Genomic DNA, 24,060 nt, shown 5'->3' with positions numbered 1-24,060 from the left:
AACAGAAATCAAGGCTACTTGGCATCATCAGAACCTAGTTCTCCCACTACTGCAAATCCTAGATAACATGTCACACTGGAAAAGCAAGATTTAGATTTAAAATCACTTTTCATGATGATAATAGAGCACTTTAAGAACATAAATAACTCCCTTAAAGAAATACAAGAAAACACAGGTAAACAGGTAGAAACCCTTAAAGATGAAACACACAAATCCCTTAAAAAATTACAGGAAAACACAACCAAGCAGGTGAAGGAATTGAACAAAACCATCCATGATCTAAAAAAATGGAAATAGAAACAATAGAGAAATCACAAAGAGAGATGACCCTAGAGATTGAAAACCTAGGAAAGAGGTCAGGACCAATAGACACAAACATCACCAACAGAACACAAGAGATAAAAGAGAGAATCTCAGGGGCAGAAGATACCATAGAAAACATTGACACAACAGTAAAAAAAAAATGCAAAATACCCAAAACATCCAGGAAACTCAGGACACAATGAGAAGACCAAACCAAAGGATAAAAGGTATAGAAGAGAGCAAAGATTCCCAAGTTAAAGGGCCAGTAAATATCTTCAACAAAATTATAGAAGAAAGCTTCCCTATTCTAAAGAAAGAGATGCCCACGAACATGCAAGAAGCCTACAGAACTCCAAATCGATTGGACCAGAAAAAAAATTCCTCCTGTCACAGAATAATCAAAACATCAAATGCACAAAAAAAGGAAAGAATATTAAAATCAGTAAGGAAAAAGGTCAAGTAACATTTAAAGGCAGACCTCTCAGAATTACACCAGACTTCTCACCAGAGATTATAAAAGCTAGAAGATCCTGGGCAGATGTCATACAGACCTCAAGAGAACACAAATGCCAGCCCAGGCTACTATACCCAGCAAAAACTTCAATTAACATAGAGAAACCAAGATACTCCACGACAACAACAAATTTATACAATATCTTCCTGCAAGTCCAGATCTACAAAGGATAATAGATGGAAAACACCAACACCAGGAGAGAAACTACACTCTAGAAAAGCAAGAAAGTAATCTTTCAACAACCCCAAAAGAAGATAGCCACACAAACGTAATTCCACCTCTAACAACAAAAATAACAGGAAGCAACCATCACTTTTCCTTACTATCTCTTAACATCAATGGACTCAATTCCCCAATAAAAACACAGAAAAACAGACTGGACTCAGCATTTTGCTGCATACAGGAATCTCAGTGTCAGAGACAGACTTTCCAAGCAAATGATCCCAGGAACTGGAGTAGCTATTCTAATAACTAATAAAATCGACTTTTAACCAAAAGTTATTTAAAAAGATAAGGAAGGACACTTTGTAGTCATCAATGGAAAAATCTACCAAGATGAACTCTTAATTATGAACATCTATGCTCCAAATGCAAGGGCAGCCACATTCATAATAGAAATTTTACTAAAGCTCAAAGCACACATTGCACCTCATACAACAATAGTGGGAGACTTTAACAACCCACTCTCAGCAATGGACAGATCATGGAAACAGAAACTAAACAGAGACACAGTGAAACTAACAGAAGTTATGAACCAAATGGATTTAGCAGATATCTATACAACATTTCATCCTAAAACAAAAGAATATACTTTCTTCTCAGCACCTCATAGTACCTTCTCCAAAACTGGCCAAATAATTGGTCACAAAACAGGCTTCAACAAATACAAGAAGATTGAAATAATCCCATGCATCCTATCATATCACCACAGACTAAGGTTGGTCTTTAATAATAATAAAAAATAATGGATAGTTATTGGTTACTACCCATAAGCAATAAACATACTCATGGAAGCTGAACAATGCTCTACTCAATGATAACTTGGTCAAGGAAAAATTAAAGAAAGAAATTAGAGACTTTTTAGAACTTAATGAAAATTAAGGCACAACATACCTAAACTTATGGGACACAATGAAAACAGTGCTATGAGGAAAACTCATAGCTCTAAGTGCCTCCCAAAAGAAACAGATGAGAGCATACATAGCAGCTTGATAGCACACCTGAAAGCTCTAGAACAAAAAGAAGCAAACACACCCAAAATGGGTAGATGGCAGGAAATAATCAAACTCAGGGCTGAAATCAGCCAAGTAGAAACAAAAAGAACTATACAAAGAATCAACAATACCAGAGCTAGTTCTTTGAGAAAATCAACAAGATATATAAACCCTTAGTCAGACTTAACAGAGGGCACTGAGACAGTATCCGAATTAACAAAATCAGAAATGATAAGATAAATATAACAACAGAAACCAAGAAAATCCAAAATATTATCAGATCCTACTACAAAAGCCTATACTCAACAAAAGTGGAAAATATGGATGAACTGCACAATTTTCTAGACAGATACCAGGTCCCAAAGGTAAATTAGGATCAGATAAACCATCTAAACAGTTCCATAATCCCTAAAGAAATTGCAGCAGTCATTAAAAGTCTCTCAACCAAAAGAGCCCAGGACCAGATGAGTTTAGTGCAGAATTCTATCAGACCTTCAAAGAAGACCTAATGCCAATACTCTTCAAACTATTCCACAAAATAGAAATAAAAAGAATACAACCCAATACATTCTATGAAGCCACAATTACTCTGATACCTAAACCACATAAAGACCCAATAGAGAAAGAGAACTTCAGACCAATTTCCCTTATGAATATCGATGCAAAAATACTCAATAAAATCCTTGCAAACCAAATCCAAGAACACATCAAAACAATCACTTGTCATGATCAAGTAGGCTTCATCCCAGGGATGTAGGGATGGTTCAACAGAAATCCACCAACATAATCTACTATATAGACAAACTCAAAGAAAAAAACCAAACCATGTGATCATCTCATTAGATGCCAAGAAAGCATTTGACAAAATTTAGCACCCTTCCATGGTAAAAATGTTGGAAAGGTCAGGAACTCAAGGCCCATACCTAAAGATATTGAAAGCAATATACAGCAAACCAGTAACCAACATCAAGCTAAATGGAGAGAAACTTGAAGCAATCCTACTAAAATCAGGTTGCCCACTCTCTCCCTACTTATTCATTATAGTACTTAAAATCCTAGCCAGAGCAGTTAGACAACAAATGGAGGTCAAAGGAATACAAATTAGAAAGGAAGAAGTCAAAGTATCACTATTTGCAGATGATATGATAGTGTACTTAAGTGACGCAAAAATTCCACCAGAGACCTCCTAAACCTGACAAACAACTCCAGCAAAGTGGCTGGACATAAAACTAACTCAAACAAATCAGTAGCCTTCCTCTACTCAAAGGATAAACAGGCTAAGAAAGAAATTAGGGAACTGCATGGTACTGGTACAGCAACAGACAGGTAGATCAATGAAATAGAATTGAAGACCCAGAAATGAACCCACACACCTATGGTCACTTGATCTTTAACAAAGGAGCTAAAACCATCCAGTGGAAAAAAGACAGCATTTTTTGTTTTGTTTGTTTGTTTTTGTTTTTTGTTTTTTTCAAGACAGGGTTTCTTTGTGTAGCCCTGGCTGTCCTGGAAATCACTCTGTAGACCAGGCTAGCCTTGAACTCAGAAATTTGCCTGCCTCTGCCTCCCAAGTGCTGGGATTAAAGGCATGTGCCACCACGCCCAGCTTAAAAGACAGCATTTTTAACAAATGGTGCTGGTTCAACTGGCAATCAGCATGTAGAAGACTAGAAATTTATTCATTTTTATCTCCTTGTACAAAGCTCAAGTCCAAATGGATCAAGGACCTCCACATAAAACCAGATACAATGAAACTAATAGAAGAAAAAGTGGGGAAAAGCCACATATACAGGGGCACACAGGAAAAGTTCCTTAACGGAACACTAATAGCTTATGCTCTAAGGTCAAGAATTGACAAATGGTACCTCATAAAATTGGAAAGCTTCTGTAAGGCAAACAACACTGTCAATAGGATAAAACAGCAACCAACAGATTGGGAAAAGATCCTTACCAATCTTACATCCAATAAAGGGCTGATATCCAATACAAAGAACTCAAGAAATTAGACTCCAGACAATCAAATAACCCTATTAAAAAATGGGGCACAGAGCTAAACAAAGAATTCCCAACTGAGGAAACTCAAATGGTCAAGAAGCATCCAAAGAAATGTTTAACATCCTTAGTAATCAGGGAAATTTAAATCAAAACAACCCTGAGATTCCACCTCACACCAGTCAGAATGGCTAAGATCAAAAATTCAGGTGACAGCAGATGCTGGTGAGAATGTGGAGAAAGTGGAACATTCCTCCATTGTTGGTGAGATTGCAAGCTGGTACAATTACTCTGGAAATCAGTCTGGCAGCTCCTCAGAAAATTGGACATGGTATTACTGAGGACCCAGCTATATCACTTCTGGGTATATACCCAAAAGATGTTCCAACATATAGCAAGGACACATGTTCCACTATGTTAATAGCACCCTATTTCTAATAGTCAGAAGCTGGAAAGAACCCAGATGTCCTTCAACAGAGGAATGGATACAGAAAATGTAGTACATTTATACAGTGGAGTACTACTCAGCTATTAAAAACAATGACCATGAAATTCTTAGGCAAATGATGGAACTAGAAAATATCATCCTGAGTGACAGAACAAAAGAATACACATGGTATGCACTCACTGATAAGTGGATATTAGCCCAAAAGTTCAGAATATACAAGATACAATTCACAGATCACATGAAACTCACGAAGATGGAAGACCAAAGTGTAGATTTTTTTCGTTCTTCTTATAAGGGGGAACAAAAAACTCATGGGAGGAAATATAAAGACAAAGTGTGGAGTAGAGACTGAATGAAAGGTCATCAAGAGACTGTCCCACATGGAGATCCATCCCATATACAGTCACCAAATGCAGACATTATTGTGGATGCCAAGAAGTGCTTGCTCACAGGAGCCTGATATAGCTGTCTCCTGGGAGGTTCTGACAGAACCTGACAAGTACAGAGTGGGATGATCACAGCCAATCATTGGACTGAGACCTTGGTCTCCAATGGAGGAGTTAGAGAAAGGACTGAAGGAGCTGAGTGGGTTTGCAACCACATAGGAAGAACAACAATATCAACCAACCAGAACTCCCAGAGCTCCCAGGAACTAAGTCATCAACCAAAGAGCACACATGGAGGGACCCATGGCTACAGATGTGTATTTCATAGAGGATGGCCTTGTCAGACATCAGTGGGAGGAGAGGCCCTTGGCCCTGTGAAGGTTCTATACTCCAGTATAGGGGACTGCCAGGGCCACGAAGTGGGATTGGGCTGGTTGGTGAGTAGTGGGTGGGGGATAGGATAGAGGGTTTTCAGGGAGGAAAACTGAGAAAGGGGATATAGTATTTGAAATGCAAATAAACTATCCAATTAAGAAAAAAAACTTACTGATCATCAGGGAAAAAAAAGATAAAAAAAATAAAAGGAAAGGAAAGGAAAAGAAAAGAAAAGGAAAGGAAAGGAAAGGAAAGGAAAGGAAAGGAAAAGAAAAGAAAAGAAAAGGAAAGGAAAGGAAAAAAGAAAAGAATATATCCAATCATAGGTGTGAAAAGCCTGCATCAAAAACTATGGAATTCTGAGGAAAGAAATCAAAGAGTAGCAACCTGATAGGAACACGTCCCTTCCCGCAGTCTAAGAGCTACTATGGTCAAAATGTTCACACCACTCCATAAACCTGAAGTCTTTGTGTAATAACCATCAAAACTTGAACAATGCTGGGCGGTGGTGGTGCACGCCTTTAATCCCAGCACTTTGGAGGCAGAGGCAGGCAGATTTCTGAGTTCGAGGCCAGCCTGGTCTACAGAGTGAGTTCCAGGACAGCCAGGGCTATACAGAGAAACCTTGTCTCGAAAAAACCAAAAAAACCAAACCAAACCAAACCAAAACAACCCCCCCAACCCTCCCCCCAAAACAAAACAAAACAACAACAAAAAAACCCAACTTGAACAACACTCCTCATGAAAAGAAACAAAATCCCAAAATATGTCTAGCTCTATAAAGGCCATGCATTCCCAAGGCAACCTTGAAGTGAATAGTAAATTTAAGAACAATAAGCCAGGTGATCTTCAATATATCATAAAGCTCCATTGTTCAAAACTTCATAGCTCTGGTACAAAACAGACAAGGAAGATCAGTGGAGATTCCAGAAAGAAGTTCACACATTCAGTCAAGTGACTTTCAAATGAAGGTGCCAAAAATACATGGGGAAAGAACAGTGGCTTCAAAAAATTACACAGCTGTCATGGTTTGTATATGCTTGGCCCAGGGAGTGACACTATTTGGAGGTGTGGCCTTGTTGGATGGGGCTTTAAGACCCTCATCCTAGCTGCCTGGAAGCCAGTATTGTGTTAGCAGTCTTCAGATGAAGATGTAGAACTCTCAGCTCTTCCTGTACCATGCCTGCCAGGACATTGCCATGCTCCTGCTGAAAGACTCCAAAACTCCCAAAGGGAGGCACTTACTCAAGCCTCGGGTCAGCCGCGCACCCAAGAAGACACTGAGACCGGTACTTAAGATGTATAGAGAGTAAGATTTAATACAGCAACGACAAGAAAGCACATAAAAGCACATAAACCAGATATCTGGGGTCGAATCTCATGCAGCCTGCAAGGTGCAGAGGGGATTCGGCAATTAGCCCAAACTTTTCACAAGCTTTTATAGGAAGGAGGCAAGGGGGGGAGCAGGGCAGGGAAAATACAGGTTTTACGTCACTAAGTGATTCAACCAAGGGTTTTTCCAAAGTGCTTTTGCAACCGCGTCCCACACTTTGGCCATGTACTTGATTCATTGGAACTGAGGTTTTTACTCACACCCTTATCTCAAAAATGTCCCTGGCACAGTCCTTAGTTGGGAGGGGTAGGACTGGGTTCGTTCCAGGAAACCCTTATCTCAGAAATGTCCCCGGAACAGTTTTCATTTGAGAGGGGGTCTGACTCTGGTGTGAGAGTTCAGAATGTACTCTGGGGTGAGAAGTTCAGGAGGGTTCCGGGAACAATCTCCAGATGGGAGGGGTAGGAGGGCTCTGAGTTGGAGAGTTCAGTAATTTTCCTCTTTCATTCCCCACTTCTTTTTTTTTGTGAATAGCTCTAATCTTAGAGCTGGGTCTTGGCCTCCTGGAGGACCCGATGTTGTTGCCTTAATACCATAACCTGTACTGCATTTATTCTCTCTCTAACAAAAGCCACTAACTTATTAAGAATGCAGGGGCCAAAAGTGAGCAAAAGCATAAGTGTAATTAAAGGCCCTGCTATGGTGGAAAGGAGTGTGGTGAGCCAGGGGGACTTATTAAACCAGCTTTCGAACCATCCTTGTTGGCTTTCTCTTTCTCTTTTACGTATATCTAGGCGTTCTCTAAGTTTGGCCATAGAATCTTTGATTACTCCTGAATGGTCAACATAAAAACAACACTCTTCTTTCAGGGCAGCACAGAGCCCTCCTTCTTTAAGGAATAATAAGTCTAATCCCCTCCTATTTTGCAGCACTACTTCAGACAAGGAAGTTAAAGATTCTTCTAATTTAGTTATAGACTGTTCTATAGTTCTAAGATCAATATCCATAGCTGTACGTAATTCTTCATAATATTGGGGGGTCTGAATCAAGGCAGCGGTCCCTGTACCTACTCCCGCTGCTACTCCCAATCCTAAAAGTACTGCCAGAGTTAAGGTAATGGGCTCTCTTCTCCAGCGGACCCGATGATCAAACTTATCTAAAAAGGAGCTATCATCATAATACAGGAGTCTAGGAATAAGCTGGACTAAAATGCAGAAATCTTTGGAGCTATTAAAACCAGATATAGATACACAAGTTGTGAGACCAGTATTGCAAGCCCATACTGTGTCTATGGGGGGCACCAGATACTGACCACTTTTGCTAGGCTGGATGTTCTGGGTCTGATTACAAAGGTGCCGTTTGTCCTGAGGCGCCTGACCTAGACAGAGTCCACTTCCTGACACTGCTTCCAGAGTCAGCTTTCTGTTTTCCCCCCAAAGACATTGAGAATGATCTGAAGTAGTATTATAAGTCCTGGTCTGAGCAATGCCTTCATAATAAGGGGGCCTAGAGGTATAGCATAACCAACATGATTGAGTCATATTAGGATTAGTCCTATTCAACACCAAGAAAGCTCCTTGGATCAGACTGACCAGACGGCTTTCTGTGTCTGGGGGCGATGGAGTTGGTGGAGCTGGTACAGCCGGGACTTGTGGGGGAGCTGGTGCTATTGGGGGACCCTGTTCTGTAAGGACTTTATTGGGCCCTATGGGGGTTACCTCCAACTCTTTTATTGCCAGCCTGATTGTAAAAATGAACCCAGGGTCTCTCGGTGGACTGGATACACGCCAACCCCACTTATTTCCTTTAAGCCAACTTAAACGATTTTGTTTTCCTTTTTCAGTGAATTTTATAAGTAGGGGGTTGCAGTATTTACCTTTGCATGGTCCTGGGGGGCTGTTTTCAGTAGCACACCCATAAGCTCCTATGGCGGCCTCCTCTGGATGGAGGTCGCCATAGTTTGGATATTTATGGGGATCTCTTTCTCCTTGATATGGCTTATCATAACCACTACCTCGCTTAACTGTGATTAGGTCCCAGGCAGAGGAAGGCTTCCAGTAGGCTTCCCCTGTTGTTTCACATGTCCATTTACCACAAAAATAATCTGATGCCCCCCCGCATTTTTGTTGAAGCTCTTTGTTTTGACCCTGACCAGGGCAAACATAAAACTGTGCAGCTCTAAGATTGGCTCGGTAGAACTGCCCTGAACACCCATACGTGTTCCCTATTCCACCTGGAACACACCGCTGTTCAGGGGGTGGGTTACTAAGATCAGTATGGTCGGGGAGGTCCCAATTGGGAGATCCTGCTGCTAGTCTACAGATGTCAGGTGTGAGATCAGGCCACCAAGTCCACAGGGGAAGGACTGCAGTGATTGCCCACACAATGTTTCCCTTTTCATTAAGCACTTCCCAAGACTGCTGGACTGGGGCATGAGGGTTGTGGTCCCCTAGGCTTAGGGTGACGCCCGCGACACAAGCGAAGTTTAAGAGGGTTGTCAGTAGTTGCCACCGTCCAGTTGTCTTCATGGTTGTCTCTTTCCTGGCCAGGAGCCTTCTTGACATGGGAGGCATGGATCCAGGCGGCGATTCCGTCTACCTTTACTGCTGTGGGGGTTGTTAACAGTACCAGGTATGGTCCTTTCCACCGAGGTTCAAGAGTGCCGGCTCGATGTCGTCTGACGAGGACCGAATCTCCAACCTGGAACCCGTGGGGCACTGTTGTAGTCCCCGGTGCATAAGCTTCCTTGATCTGGTCCCAGATCTGTGTTCTGACAACCTCCAAGGCCTTTAAATGGGTAAACAGAGCAGAGGGTGAGGAAGAGTCAACACAGGGATCCAATGTCCCGCCAGACTCAATTAAGGGGGGCGGTCCCCCATGTAGAATTTCATAAGGAGTAAGACCGAAACGTCCAGGTGTGTTTCGGACCCTAAGGAGCGCAAAGGGAAGGAGGGTCACCCAGTCCTTACCGCCGGTCTCAATAGCTAATTTAGTTAGGGTCTCTTTTAGAGTTCTATTCATTCTTTCTACCTGTCCTGAGCTTTGGGGTCTATAAGCACAGTGTAATTTCCAATCAGTCCCCAATTGTGTGGCCAGTCCCTGACTTACCTGGGCAACAAATGCGGGCCCGTTGTCTGAGCCAATTACCTTAGGGATCCCAAACCGGGGTAGGATTTCTTCAAGGATCTTCTTAGTCACTACCTTGGCAGTTTCAGACTTGGTGGGAAAGGCCTCTACCCACCCTGAAAAAGTGTCTACAAATACCAGCAGGTACTTGTTACCATACATTCCTGGTTTAATTTCAGTAAAATCTACTTCCCAGTAAACTCCTGGGCGATTCCCCCGTTGTCTTTTTCCTTGTTCTTTATAAGGCCGGGCAGCATTAGTGAGTGCACAAGCTCGACAGGACTCTACTACCTGCTGCACCACCTTATTTAATTCTTGGATCTGATATCTGGAATTTTTAATAAGTTTCAGGAGCTTGTCAACCCCTAAATGGGTGAATTGATGCAGTTTCTGGACAAATTCTCTTCCCTCTCTGACAGGTAGCTTGATACGCGCTTGGGAAAAATAGGGAAGCTGGTCCGCAGTCCAGATGAGCTCCCTGATATCATATTCCTCTTTTTGGTCCTGGCGTGCTTCTTGACGAGGTTCTGGCGTGGGCTCGCCTCCCTCTTGTGATACACTCTTTCAGCTTCTCTCACCAAATCCTGTAAAGTATAATCTTGGAGCCCCTCTAGTCTTTGCAGCCTTTTCTTAATATCAGAGGCAGACTGACCAATGAAAGCCATAGCCACGGCTGCTTTTTGACCCTCTGAAGAGGGATCAAACGGTGTATATCTCCTGTAAGCCTCCATTAGTCGTTCTAAGAAAACAGAGGGCGGCTCCACTGGACCCTGAAGGACCTCTCTTACCTTGGCCAAATTAGTAGGTCGCCGTGCGGCCCCCTTGAGCCCCGCCACTAGAGTCCGGCGGTAGACCGTGAGACGCTCCCTACCTTCCGCAGAGTTGTAGTCCCAATTAGGACGAGTCAAGGGGAAGGTTTCATTTATGAGGTTGGGGAGATTAGTGGGGGTCCCATCTTGTCCCAGGACATTCTTCCTGGCTTCCAGCAGAATTCTTTCTCTCTCCTCCGTGGTGAAAAGGACCTGCAAAAGCTGCTGACAATCATCCCAAGTGGGTTGATGGGAGAACATAAGTGATTCAAGGAGCCCAATAAGCCCAGAGGGGTTTTCTGAGAAAGGAGAGTGGTTAGTTTTCCAATTGTATAAATCAGCAGAGGAAAAAGGCCAATATTGCAAAGGAATGAGATCATTAGGTCCTGGCGCTGGCCCCCCCACATGTGCTCTAAGTGGCAAGGCGACTGTTGAGTCCGGTCCCCCCTCCTCCCCGGGACTCCGGCCTCGGCGGCTCCTAGTTCCCCCCACCGGTCCCTGAACTCCTCTCACTATTGGTCCCTGCGGCGAGGCAGCCGCAGGCGGCTGCTGGGGAGGAGGGTAAGGGGGAGGTTGGGAATCCATCCAGAGGAGGTCGTCAACCTCTGGATAAATCTTGGGGGGTGCTGAGGGACTGGATTTTTCGGCTGCGTCGGACTGGGCAACCGCGACCGTCAGTTTCGAAGAATTTGAAATCCAAGGCTTGACCCACGGAGGTGGAAACTGAACAAGATTCTGCCAAGTCACGATGTAGGGGATCTGATCAGGGTGACCCCCTTCTTCCTGAAAAACAATCTGCCTGACGGCGGCGATTAGTGACAAGTCAAAAGCACCCTCTGGTGGCCAGCCTACTCCAAATGTCGGCCACTCGGAGGTGCAGAAGGTCTGCCAAGGCCCCTTTTTAACTTCCACCGATTGGTTGTGAGCCCTGTCTCTCACCTCTCCCCAATGCTTCAGGGTTAGAGACAGGGGAGAGGAGGCAGATTGTCCCATTTCTAGAATAATAGCAGACACGACAAGAGCAGACACAAGACTGAGACAGAAAAGCAGCCAAAAACGGCGGCGACCTCGCGTCGCCCACAGGCAACTTACAGAATCAGATGGCCTTTCCAAGGCCAGCCAGCTTAGACCTTCCACCAAAGTGATGGTCTCTCGGCTTCAGAGGGGTCCGCCAAGCGTCCTTGACCCTCCCCTTGTCTTCCTGGGGCGTCCCCCAGGGCGATCGGACGGTGGGCACCAGACACGTCTGTCCTACCCTACCCCGCGCTCTCTATTGAGACCTGCTTGGTCTCCAGCCCGGAGCACGGTCTCTGGTGCTCGTACTGAGCACAGAGCGTCACGCAAACCCAAAACAGCGATCGCACCAGATACAGATTCAGATGGCCTCTCCCAGGCCCACAGTACGAGACCTTCCTGGCCTCCAGAGACAGAACACAGACACTAGACCAAAGCAGAACAGTAAATCTTACTTCTGAGTGGGTCCAGGACTTCTGGGTGGTCGCGCTGATTCCCGGCCAATGCACCAAATGAAAGACTCCAAAACTCCCAAAGGGAGGCACTTACTCAAGCCTCGGGTCAGCCGCGCACCCAAGAAGACACTGAGACCGGTACTTAAGATGTATAGAGAGTAAGATTTAATACAGCAACGACAAGAAAGCACATAAAAGCACATAAACCAGATATCTGGGGTCGAATCTCATGCAGCCTGCAAGGTGCAGAGGGGATTCGGCAATTAGCCCAAACTTTTCACAAGCTTTTATAGGAAGGAGGCAAGGGGGGGAGCAGGGCAGGGAAAATACAGGTTTTACGTCACTAAGTGATTCAACCAAGGGTTTTTCCAAAGTGCTTTTGCAACCGCGTCCCACACTTTGGCCATGTACTTGATTCATTGGAACTGAGGTTTTTACTCACACCCTTATCTCAAAAATGTCCCTGGCACAGTCCTTAGTTGGGAGGGGTAGGACTGGGTTCGTTCCAGGAAACCCTTATCTCAGAAATGTCCCCGGAACAGTTTTCATTTGAGAGGGGGTCTGACTCTGGTGTGAGAGTTCAGAATGTACTCTGGGGTGAGAAGTTCAGGAGGGTTCCGGGAACAATCTCCAGATGGGAGGGGTAGGAGGGCTCTGAGTTGGAGAGTTCAGTAATTTTCCTCTTTCACTGCCTTGATGATAATAGCCTTAACCTCTGAACCTGTAAGCCAGCCCCAATTAAATGTTGCCTTTATAAGAAGAATTCTTGGTCACGTTGTCTGTGCACAACAATGAAAACCCTAACTAAGACAACATCCAATCAAAATTCAGAGTTGTGGATATATAGCCGTGAAGCACTCCTACACCTAAGGCTTAGGAAACATTGCAGAAGAGGGGGTTGAAAGGTTATAAGAGACAGTGGATCAGAGAGTTTGCTGTGATATGGTGTCTCCTAGCAACAACAGAATGTACACCCCTGAAGTCTCAGCAACATGACTGCCTTACAAGAGCTGAACAACGGCAAGAGCAATAGACCATGGGAATGTTGGGGGGCAGGGAAGCCCAAGACGTCTCAACCCGACACAATACAGGCAACTAAGGGACGTTGAGAGAGGGAGAGAAACAAAAGACCACAGATTTGGAAGAGAACAAGTGGTTCAAACAGATGGTAGTCTGGGAGTCAATGTGGTGGTTTTCGTGAGGCTGGCATCACTAGGTGAGCTGTTCTTCAGACCTCGATGAGAGCACACCAGATGTGGCAAAACCACCTGGGATTGCCACGTGACACCTATGTGGCAAGTGTGACAGCCCACTTGGAGCAATACTTCTGGGACGCATGTGCTGGCTGCCTGTCAGTGTGGGCGAGCACAAAGCCTTTTGTTTGTGTGCATAGTCGAAGTAAGAAAGAGGAATATGTAGTGTGTTCTGAGTCTTCAGTCTGTTCCGCCCCCACTCACTATGCCTGTATCTTGCTGACAAGGTGTTTTCCTGTAATATGATATTTATTTTCTAGTGTAATCTAATTGAAAATAATCATGAGCCCCCAAATTTGAACTATTAGTGAAAAAGTTTCCAGAAATGTAAATACTGTTGTATGAGTGTAAGTATGGGGGGGGTATGTGTTTGCTTTTCAAAAATTGCTGTTTATTGCTAGTACAAACTGGTTCATTTTTCTGGCTGTGAAAATTGGGTATCTTGCATTGAGATAAAACATAATTTTCCTATTAGCTTTAATGGAACGCCTTCCCCCCTACCCCATTTAAAAGCTCTTTATTTAACGGCAGGGTTTTCAGGTACTAATGAAGTCATTAAGCAAAGAAGAAATATCCTTGGAAAAAAATCCAAACAAACAAATAAACATTGAGACACATAATGACTAACAAGTGGATCCCACAGTTTCTGAGAAGCTAACACAAAACATCTCAACAAATTTGCTCTCTCTCTTTTTTTTTTTCTTGCCTGACATTCATGTGGATTGAGTTCCTTTTCCAGGTGACCAACTCTTCCACTCCTGTCCTATCTGCCACTGCCCAACAGGGACTTCAGCAAGAGAAGCAAGTAAGGACCAGTATTGCACTTGGCTTGTATAACACTTTCATCCCCAGTTCAGTAATGTTTCTGAAATAGCTGAGGTGTTTGGGACTCAGTTATTTCCCCACTTTAAGTTAATCACCACATAGTTTTGTTTCCTACTCATCTTTAATAATTTAGCAAGACCAAAATTCTTTAGGGAAATTAGATGCTTTTTCTCAATTCATTTCTTAGCATTTTATATCTCTCAAGAAACATGGACAAATCAATACTATAAAACACTATATAACTATATAGTTATATATCACTTCTAACACAAATATTTATGGTGATGACTATATATGCATGTGTATGTACATTTTCTTTTTAAATTTTTGGGCATTATTGTATTTAAAATTCCTATTTGGTGCCTCTGTTATTTTTTTTTTTTGATTTTTAATATTTTTATTACATATTTTCCTCAATTACATTTCCAATGGTATCCCAAAAGTCCCCCATAGCGCCCCCCACTTCCCTACCCACCCATTCCCATTCTTTTGGCCCTGGCATTCCCCTATATTGGGGCATATAAAGTTTGCAAGTCCAATGGGCCTCTCTTTCCATTGATGGCCGGCTAGGCCATCTTTCGATACATATGCAGCTAGAGACAAGAGCTCCGGGGTTCTGGTTAGAACATCATGTTGTTCCAACAATAGGGTTGCAGATCCCTTTAGCTCCTTGGGTACTTTCTCTAGCTTCTCCATTGGGAGCCCTGTGATACATCCAATAGCTGACTGTGAATATCCACTCCTGTGTTTGCTAGGCCCCGGCATCGTCTCACAAGAGACAGCTATATTTGGGTCCTTTCAGCAAAATCTTGCTAGTGTATGCAATGGTGTCAGCGTTTAGAAGCTGATTATGGGATGGATCCCTGGATACGGCAGTCTCTAAATGGTCCATCCTTTCATCACAGCTACGAACTTTGACTCTGTAACTCCTTCCCTGGGTGTTTTGTTCCCAATTCTAAGAAGGTGCACAGTGTCCACACTTTGGTCTTCATTCTTCTTGAGTTTCATGCGTTTATCAAATTGTATCTTATATCTTGGGTATCCTAAGTTTTGGGCTAATATCCACTTATCAGTGAATACATATTGTGTGAGTTCTTTTGTGATTGTGTTATTTCACTCAAGATGATGCCCTCCAGGTCCATCCATTTGGCTAGGAATTTCATAAATTCATTCTTTTTAATAGCTGAGTAGTACTCCATTGTGTAAATGTACCATAATTTCTGTATCCATTCCTCTGTTGAGGGACATCTGGGTTCTTTCCAGCTTCTGACTATTATAAATAGGGCTGCTATGAACATAGTGGAGCATGTGTCCTTTTTACCGGTTGGGACATCTTCTGGATATATGCCCAGGAGAGGTATTGCTGGATCCTCCGGTAGTACTATGTCCAATTTTCTGAGGAACCGCCAGACTGATTTCCAGAGTGGTTGTACAAGCTTGCAATCCCACCAACAATGGAGGAGTGTTCCTCTTTCTCCACATCCTCGCCAGCATCTGCTGTCACCTGAATTTTTGATCTTAGCCATTCTGACTGGTGTGAGGTGGAATCTCAGGGTTGTTTTGATTTACATTTCCCTGATGATTAAGGATGTTGAACATTTTTTCAGGTGTTTCTCTGCCATTCGGTATTCCTCAGGTGAGAATTCTTTGTTCAGTTCTGAGCCCCATTTTTTAATGGGGTTATTTGACTTTCTGGAGTCCACCTTCTTGAGTTCTTTATATATATTGGATATTAGTCCCTTATCTGATTTAGGATAGGTGAAGATCCTTTCCCAATCTGTTGGTGGTTTTTTTGTCTTATTGATGGTGTCTTTAGCCTTGCAGAAGCTTTGTAGTTTCATGAGGTCCCACTTGTCAATTCTCGATCTTACAGCACAAGCCATTACTGTTCTATTCAGGAATTTTTCCCCTGTGCCCATATCTTCGAGGCTTTTCCCCACTTTCTCCTCTATAAGTTTCAGTGTCTCTGGTTTTATGTGAAGTTCCTTGATCCACTTAGACTTGACCTTAGTACAAGGAGATAGGAATGGATCGATTCGCATTCTTCTACATGTTAACAACCAGTTGTGCCAGCACCATTTGTTGAAAATGCTGTCTTTCTTCCACTGGATGTTTTTAGCTCCCTTGTCGAAGATCAAGTGACCATAGGTGTGTGGGTTCATTTCTGGGTCTTCAATTCTATTCCATTGGTCTATTTGTCTGTCACTATACCAGTACCATGCAGTTTTTATCACAATTGCTCTGTAGTAGAGCTTTAGGTTAGGCATGGTGATTCCACCAGAGGTTCTTTTATCCTTGAGAAGAGTTTTTGCTATCCTAGGTTTTTTGTTATTCCAGATGAATTTGCAGATTGCACTTTCTAATTCGTTGAAGAATTGATTTGGAATTTTGATGGGGATTGCATTGAATCTGTAGATTGCTTTTGGCAAGATAGCCATTTTTACAATGTTGATCCTGCCAATCCATGAGCATGGGAGATCTTTCCATCTTCTGAGATCTTCTATAATTTCTTTCTTCAGAGACTTGAAGTTTTTATTATACAGATCTTTCACTTCCTTAGTTAGAGTCACGCCAAGATATTTTATATTATTTGTGACTATTGAGAAGGGTGTTGTTTCCCTAATTTCTTTCTCAGCCTGTTTATTCTTTGTGTAGAGAAAGGCCATTGATTTGTTTGAGTTAATTTTATATCCAGCTACTTCACCGAAGCTGTTTATCAGGCTTAGGAGTTCTCTGGTGGAATTTTTAGGGTCACTTATATATACTATCATATCATCTGCAAAAAGTGATATTTTGACTTCATCTTTTCCAATTTGTATCCCTTTGATCTCCTTTTGTTGTCGAATTGCTCTGGCTAGGACTTCAAGTACAATGTTGAATAGGTATGGAGAAAGTGGACAGCCTTGTCTAGTCCCTGATTTTAGAGGGATTGCTTCAAGCTTCTGACCATTTACTTTGATGTTGGCTACTGGTTTGCTGTAGATTGCTTTTATCATGTTTAGGTATGGGCCTTGAATTCCTGATCTTTCCAAGACTTTTATCATGAATGGGTGTTGGATCTTGTCAAATGCTTTTTCCGCATCTAACGAGATGACCATGTGGTTTTTGTCTTTGAGTTTGTTTATATACTGGATTACGTTGATGGATTTCCGTATATTGAACCATCCCTGCATCCCTGGGATGAAACCTACTTGGTCAGGATGGATGATTGTATTGATGTGTTCTTGGATTCGGTTAGCAAGAACTTTATTGAGGATTTTTGCATCAATATTCATAAGGGATATTGGTCTGAAGTTTTCTATCTTTGTTGGGTCTTTTTGTGGTTTAGGTATCAGAGTAATTGTGGCTTCATAGAATGAGTTGGGTAGAGTACCTTCTGTTTCTATTTTGTGGAATAGTTTGTGAAGAACTGGGATTAGATCTTCTTTGAAGGTCTGATAGAACTCTGCACTAAACCCATCTGGTCCTGGGCTTTTTTTAGTTGGGAGACTATTAATGACTGCTTCTATTTCTTCGGGGGATATAGGGCTGTTTAGATCATTAACCTGATCTTGATTCAACTTTGGTACCTGGTATCTGTCTAGGAACTTCTCCATTTCATCCAGGTTCTCCAGTTTTGTTGAGTATAGCCTTTGGTAGAAGGATCTGATGGTGTTTTGGATGTCTTCAGGATCTGTTGTTATGTCTCCTTTTTCATTTCTGATTTTGTTAATTAGGATGCTTTCCCTGTGCCCTCTAGTGAGTCTGGCTAAGGGTTTATCTATCTTGTTGATTTTCTCAAAGAACCAGCTCCTTGATTGGTTGATTCTTTGAATAGTTTTTCTTGTTTCCACTTGGTTGATTTCACCCCTGAGTTTGATTATTTCCTGCTGTCTACTCCTCTTGGGTGAATTTGCTTCCCTTTGTTCTAGTGCTTTTAGGTGTGTTGTCAAGCTGCTAATGTGTGCTCTCTCTAGTTTCCTTTTGGAGGCACTCAGAGCTATGAGTTTTCCTCTTAGAAATGCTTTCATTGCGTCCCATAAGTTTGGGTATGTTGTGGCTTCATTTTCATTGAACTCTAAAAAGTCCTTAATTTCTTTCTTTATTCCTTCCTTGACCAAGGTATCATTGAGAAGAGTGTTGTTCAGTTTCCACGTGAAGGTTGGCTTTCTATTATTTATTTTGTTATTGAAGATCAGCCTTAGTCCATGGTGATCTGATAGGATGCATGGGACAATTTCAATATTTTTGTATCTGTTGAGGCCTGTTTTGTGACCAATTATGTGGTCAATTTTGGAGAAGGTACCATGAGGTGCTGAGCAGAAGGTATATCCTTTTGTTTTAGGATAGAATGTTCTGTAGATATCTGCCAGATCCATTTGATTCATAATTTCTCTTAGTTTCTCTGTGTCCCTGTTTAGTTTCTGTTTCCATGATCTGTCCATTGCTGAAAGTGGTATGTTGAAGTCTCCCACTATTATTGTATGAGGTGCAATGTGTGCTTTGAGGTTTACTAAAGTTTCTTTAATGAATGTGGCTGCCTTTGTATTTGGAGCATAGATATTCAGGATTGATAGTTCCTCTTGGAGGATTTTACCTTTGATGAGTATGAAGTTTCCCTCCCTGTCTTTTTTAATGACTTTGGGTTGGAAATCAATCTTATCAGATATTAGAATGGCTACTCCAGCTTGTTTCTTCATGCCATTTGCTTGGAAAATTGTTTTCCAGCCTTTCATTCTGAGGTAGTGTCTATCCTTTTCTCTGAGATGAGTTACCTGTAAGCAGCAAAATGTTGGGTCTTGTTTGTGTAGCCAGTTTGTTAGTCTATGTCTTTTTATCGGGGAGTTGAGTCCATTGATATTAAGAGATATTAAGGAAAAGTAATTGTTGTTTCCTGTTATTTTTGTTGTTAAAGTTGGCATTTTGTTCTTGTGGCTGTCTTCTTTTAGGTTTGTTGAGGGATTACCTTCTTGTTGTTTCTAGGGCGTGGTTCCTGTCCTTGTATTGTTTTTTTTTCTGTTATTATCCTTTGAAGGGCTGGATTCGTGGAGAGATAATGTGTGAATTTGGTTTTGTCGTGGAATACTTTGGTTTCTCCATCTATGTTAATTGAGAGTTTGGCTGGGTATAGTAGCCTGGGCTGGAATTTGTGTTCTTTTAGTGTCTGTATAACATCCGTCCAGGATCTTCTGGCTTTCATAGTCTCTGGTGAAAAATCTGGTGTAATTCTGATAGGCTTGCCTTTATATGTTACTTGGCCTTTTTCTCTTACTGCTTTTAGTATTCTATCTTTATTTAGAGCATTTGTTGTTCTGATTATTATGTGTCGGGAGGTATTTCTTTTCTGGTCCAGTCTATTTGGAGTTCTGTAGGCTTCTTGTATGTTCATGGGCATGTCTTTCTTTAGATTTGGGAAGTTTTCTTCTATAATTTTGTTGAAGATGTTTGCTGGTCCTTTGAGTTGAAAATCTTCATTCTCATCCACTCCTATTATCCGTAGGTTTGGTCTTCTCATTGTGTCCTGTATTTCTTGGATGTTTTGAGTTAGGATCTTTTTGCATTTTACATTTTCCTTGATTGTTGTGCTGATGTTCTCTATGGAATCTCCTGCACCCGAGATTCTCTCTTCCATCTCTTGTATTCTGTTGCTGATGCTCGTATCTATGGTTCCAGATTTCTTTCCTAGGGTTTCTATCTCCAGTGTTGCCTCATTTTGGGTTTTTTTTATTGTGTCTACTTCCCTTTTTAGGTCTAGTATGGTTTTGTTCGTTTCCATCATCTGTTTGGATGTGTTTTCCTGTTTTTCTGTAAGGACTTCTACCTGTTTGATTATGTTATCCTGTTTTTCTTTAAGGATTTGTAACTCTTTAGCAGTGTTCTCCTGCAATTCTTTAAGGGATTTTTGTGCTTCCTCTTTAGTGTCTTCTACCTGTTTAGCAGTGTTCTTCTGTATTTCTTTAAGTGTGTTATTAAAGTCCTTCTTGAAGTCCTCTACCATCATCAGGAGATATGCTTTTAGATCCGTGTCTAGCTTTTCCGGTGTGTTGGGGTGCCCTGGACTGGGCGAAGTGGGGGTGCTGGGTTCTGATGATGGTGAGTGGTCTTGGTTTCTGTTAGTAAGATTATTACGTTTACCTTTCGCCATCTGGTAATCTCTGGGGTTAGTTGTTATCGTTGTCACTGTTTAAAGATTGGAGCAGAAGCTGTGTTCCACTCACCAGCAGTCTCAAAATCCTGCGGCGGGGGTCGTGGGTAGCTGATGGTACCCCGGTGCTGGTCCAGCCGGAAGAGGCCTGTGGTCCTACTCAGGCCGGTTTTCTGCTTCCCTAACTAATGCAGTCTCTGGTCCCGCGTGCAATTGGATTGGAGCAGAAGCTGTGTTCCACTCACCAGTAGTCTTAAGATCTTGTGGTGGGTGTTGTGGGTAGCTGGCGAGTGTCAGCCGACCCTGCGCCCCAGCTGCCCCGGTGCTTTTCTGACCGGAAGAGGCTTGTGGCCCTATGTAGGCTGGATTTCTCTCTCCCCAACCAGAGCAGTCTCAGGTCCAGCGTGATTGGACTGGAGCAGAAGCTGTGTTCCACTCACCAGCAGTCCCAAAATCCTGCGGCGGGGGTCGTGGGTAGCTGGCGGGTGTCAGGCAACCCTGCGCTCCAGCTACCCCGGCGCTGATCCGGCCGGATGAGGCCTGTGGCCCTACTCAGGCCGGTTTCTGCTTCCCTAACTAATGCTGGTGCCTCTGTTATAATCAGCATTCCTCTGTTTATCTGAGTTTCTTTGAGGACTAAATGATGAATCTTAATTGTGGATGAAATGTGGGTTGATTCTCTTTATATAACTTTCCTTGAATGTTCAACAATATCTTCTTTTGATTACTTTTGATAGTTGATAGCTAGCCCAAACTTAATGGCACTCTCTTTCCTCTACCCCCTGGCAGTTACAGATGTACACTGCCATGCGTAATAAGGAATAGTTTTGTGTTAATTAGGACTAGGGGTCATGTAGTGGTCATTTATTGTGGTTATTCATGTGACCTATAATGCAATACTCAAGGAAAGGAGGAGAAGAAGAAAATCAGGTTATTTCATTTAGCTACTCATTTGGTAGAAACACACAGTGGAAGTTAATGACTATGGCTTCCTAGCAGAACTCCATAGCAGTTCTTGGGTAAAATGTGAGGCATTATTCATTTTACTCAAAGTGGCTTTAATTAACAAGCATAGTCTACTATGCTATAGGAAATTGACCTCAAATAAATATTAGGGTTATATCATTTATATTCTACTTTGATAACAATTATACACACACACTTTATTTACATAATGATATAATAGACATCATTGATATTAAGTGATTAAGACACATTAAAATATGAATGAGCCTTATTTGAGCATTTGATGATTTGCAAATAAGGTGGTAAAATATTCATTGATTCATATCATGAATATATGTGCCAGCAACCATTCTCAGTCTCACCTATTTAATACAGGCAGAATAGGTTTACTATAATTCTAAAGAACCCTAGGATCTTTTGACTGGCAAATGAGCAATGAATCCAGCTAAAGTCAGCTTAAGAAGAAAGTCCTTTGAAAGTTTGAATCCAGCCATGCATTTTCCACCTCAGCCAGAAACATTCTAACTGGCATTATTTCTTCATATGAAATGGCTGTGTCTACACTGTGGCTTAGTGTGGGCACCACCAATAGTCACAGCCAAACCCCATGGGTAACTTGTTGCAACGTATACACAGGCATGTGGTGCTTCGTCTTGCCCTTGCACATTGTAGAGAAGTCTCTTTTACTAACAGTCTCCCCCTGTGTTCATCAATTTTTTTATTAGATATTTACTTTATTTACATTTCAAATGTTATCCCCTTTCCTACTTTTCCCTCTGAAAATCCTCTATCTCCCCCCCCTCCCCCTGCTCCCCAACCCACCCACTACCATTCCTGGTCCTGGCATTCCCGTCTCCTGGGGCATAGAGCCTTAACAGGACCAAGGGCCTCTCCTTCCATTGATAACCGACTAGACCATACTCTGCTACATATATAGCTAGAGCCACAAGTTCCACCATGTGTTTTCTTTGATTGGTGGTATAGTTCAAGGAGTTCTGGGGGTACTGGTTAGTTTATATTGATGTTCCTCCTATGTGGCTTCAGTCCCTTTCAACTCCCTGGGTACTTTCTCTGCCTCCTTCATTGGGGATCTTGTGCTCCATTCAATGGATGACTGTGAGCATCCACTTCTGTATTTGCCAGGCACTGACAAAGCCTCGCAGGAGACAGCTCCTGTCAGCAGGCTCTTGTTGGCATCTGCCATAGTGTGTGGGTTTGGTGATTGTTTATGGGGTGGATCCTCAAGTGGTGCAGTCTCTGGATGGTCTTTCCTTCAGTCTCTGCTCCAAACTTTGTCTCTGTAACTCCTTCCACGGATATTTTGTTTCCCATTCTAAAAAGGAATGAAGTATCCACACTTTGGTCTTCCTTCTTCTTGAATTTAACTTGAATGGAGGCCTAACTTTCAAACGACTGTGGCTTTCCACATGCTTTCCTCTCTGTGCTCAATCACATTTAACTTTTGATTTAGATTGAGAAATGAACTATTTTTCTTTCCACTTGAACACTTAGAGGTTGTTGCAATGTTATTAATTGGCCTAATTTCAACACTGTCATGTCTTTGAGAATAGAGAGGCCCAAGGGGAGGGAAAGACATGGAAAAATGACCCATTGGACCAGTAGTCAGAGCACACACATTTATCAATTAAATGTGCTGCATTATATATGTGCAGCTCATGGTTCTCCAAAACAACTATAATATTAACATCAAATATCGCTAATCACGAGCCACAAAAAATGATGTTAACAGTAAATAAGTAAAAATATTGCAACTGTTATAAAAATGTGAAATAAAGATATAAATTTGGGAAAGTGGTGGCAGTAGACTTTCTCAATACAGGGTTGCCACACAACTTCAATCACTAAAACAAAACAACAAGACAAAACTAAATACCTTACATGTGAGGTACAATACAATGTGGCACAGCAGAATTAAGTGTGTTTGTAATTATTGTTTCCACTTTACACATTAGCAAACTAAAATTCAGTGTGGTTGTTTACTTGCTCCAGGTAACAATGTAAATGGCAGAGTTGACTATCAATACACTTGTCTGATACATTAATTTTTTTTAATTTTAATTTTTCATTTATTTTTTGAGAACTTCATATATGCATACAATATATTTTTAATGTTTTTAAAAGCACCTTACCATGTTTACTTTTATTGATTATTGAAAAGGAGTCTTTTAAAAAGATTTATTTTTGTTTTATGCATATGTGGTGTATGGTTCCATGTCTGTATGTGTACTACCTATGTGCATGTTCCTACAGAGGTCAGAAGAGGGTGTTGAAACCCCTGTAGCTGAGTTACAGATGATTGTTAGTCCAGTTTTGAGGCAGTATGGATGCTGGGTCCCAAATGTGGTTCTCTGAATGAGTAGATATTACCTGTAACCACTGAGACACTTCTCCAGCTCCTAAAAAGGAATCGTTTTTTTATTAGATATTTTCTTTATTTACATTTCAAATGCTATCCCGAAAGTTCCCTATACCCTCCCCCTATCCTAAAAGGAATATTTATTTATTTATTTATTTTTGATTTATTTATTTATTTTTTTGAGACAGGGTTTCTCTGTGTAGCCCTGGCTGTCCTGGAACTCACTTTGTAGACCAGGCTCAGAAATCCACCTGCCTCTGCCTCCCGAGGGCTGGGATTAAAGGTGTGCTCCACCATGCCAGGCTTAAAAAGGAATCTTTAAATCAGCTTTTACTGCATCAAATAATTTTGTTTGTCTTAATACATTTCTCACTTTATAAGGCATTAATCTACAACTGCAGCCTGGAAAGGCTTGTCTAAGTTTCCTCTGCAGCTTGGATCCACACGTTCACTTGTATGATCTTCCACACCAACTTCAGAATGGCTTGTGCTTCCTTCTTAGAAGCTGAAGAACATGTGGTAAGAGATAAAATGGCTTGCCCAGAG

General features: G+C 42.0%; 1 protein-coding gene across 1 annotated transcript in view; it reads right to left on the bottom strand.

Moving 5' to 3' along the window:
- Nucleotides 1–5,552: 5,552 nt before the first annotated feature.
- LOC147005886 (uncharacterized) overlaps nt 5,553–24,060 on the bottom strand; it is a 41,204-nt gene continuing 22,696 nt past the window's right edge. The window contains exons 2-4 of the mRNA XM_085828382.1: nt 9,733–10,019; nt 9,077–9,384; nt 5,553–5,591 (exon numbers count right to left, since the gene is read on the bottom strand). Coding sequence (XP_085684508.1) covers nt 5,553–5,591; nt 9,077–9,384; nt 9,733–10,019 — 634 coding nt within the window. The remainder of the gene's footprint in view (nt 5,592–9,076; nt 9,385–9,732; nt 10,020–24,060) is intronic.

Source organism: Mus caroli, unplaced genomic scaffold (genome assembly GCF_978045245.1).
Source record: "Mus caroli unplaced genomic scaffold, Mus_caroli_1 scaffold_2, whole genome shotgun sequence".
NCBI lineage: Eukaryota > Metazoa > Chordata > Mammalia > Rodentia > Muridae > Mus > Mus caroli.
Note: the sequence above shows the minus strand (reverse complement) of the source record. Positions and strands in the feature narration are given on the sequence as shown.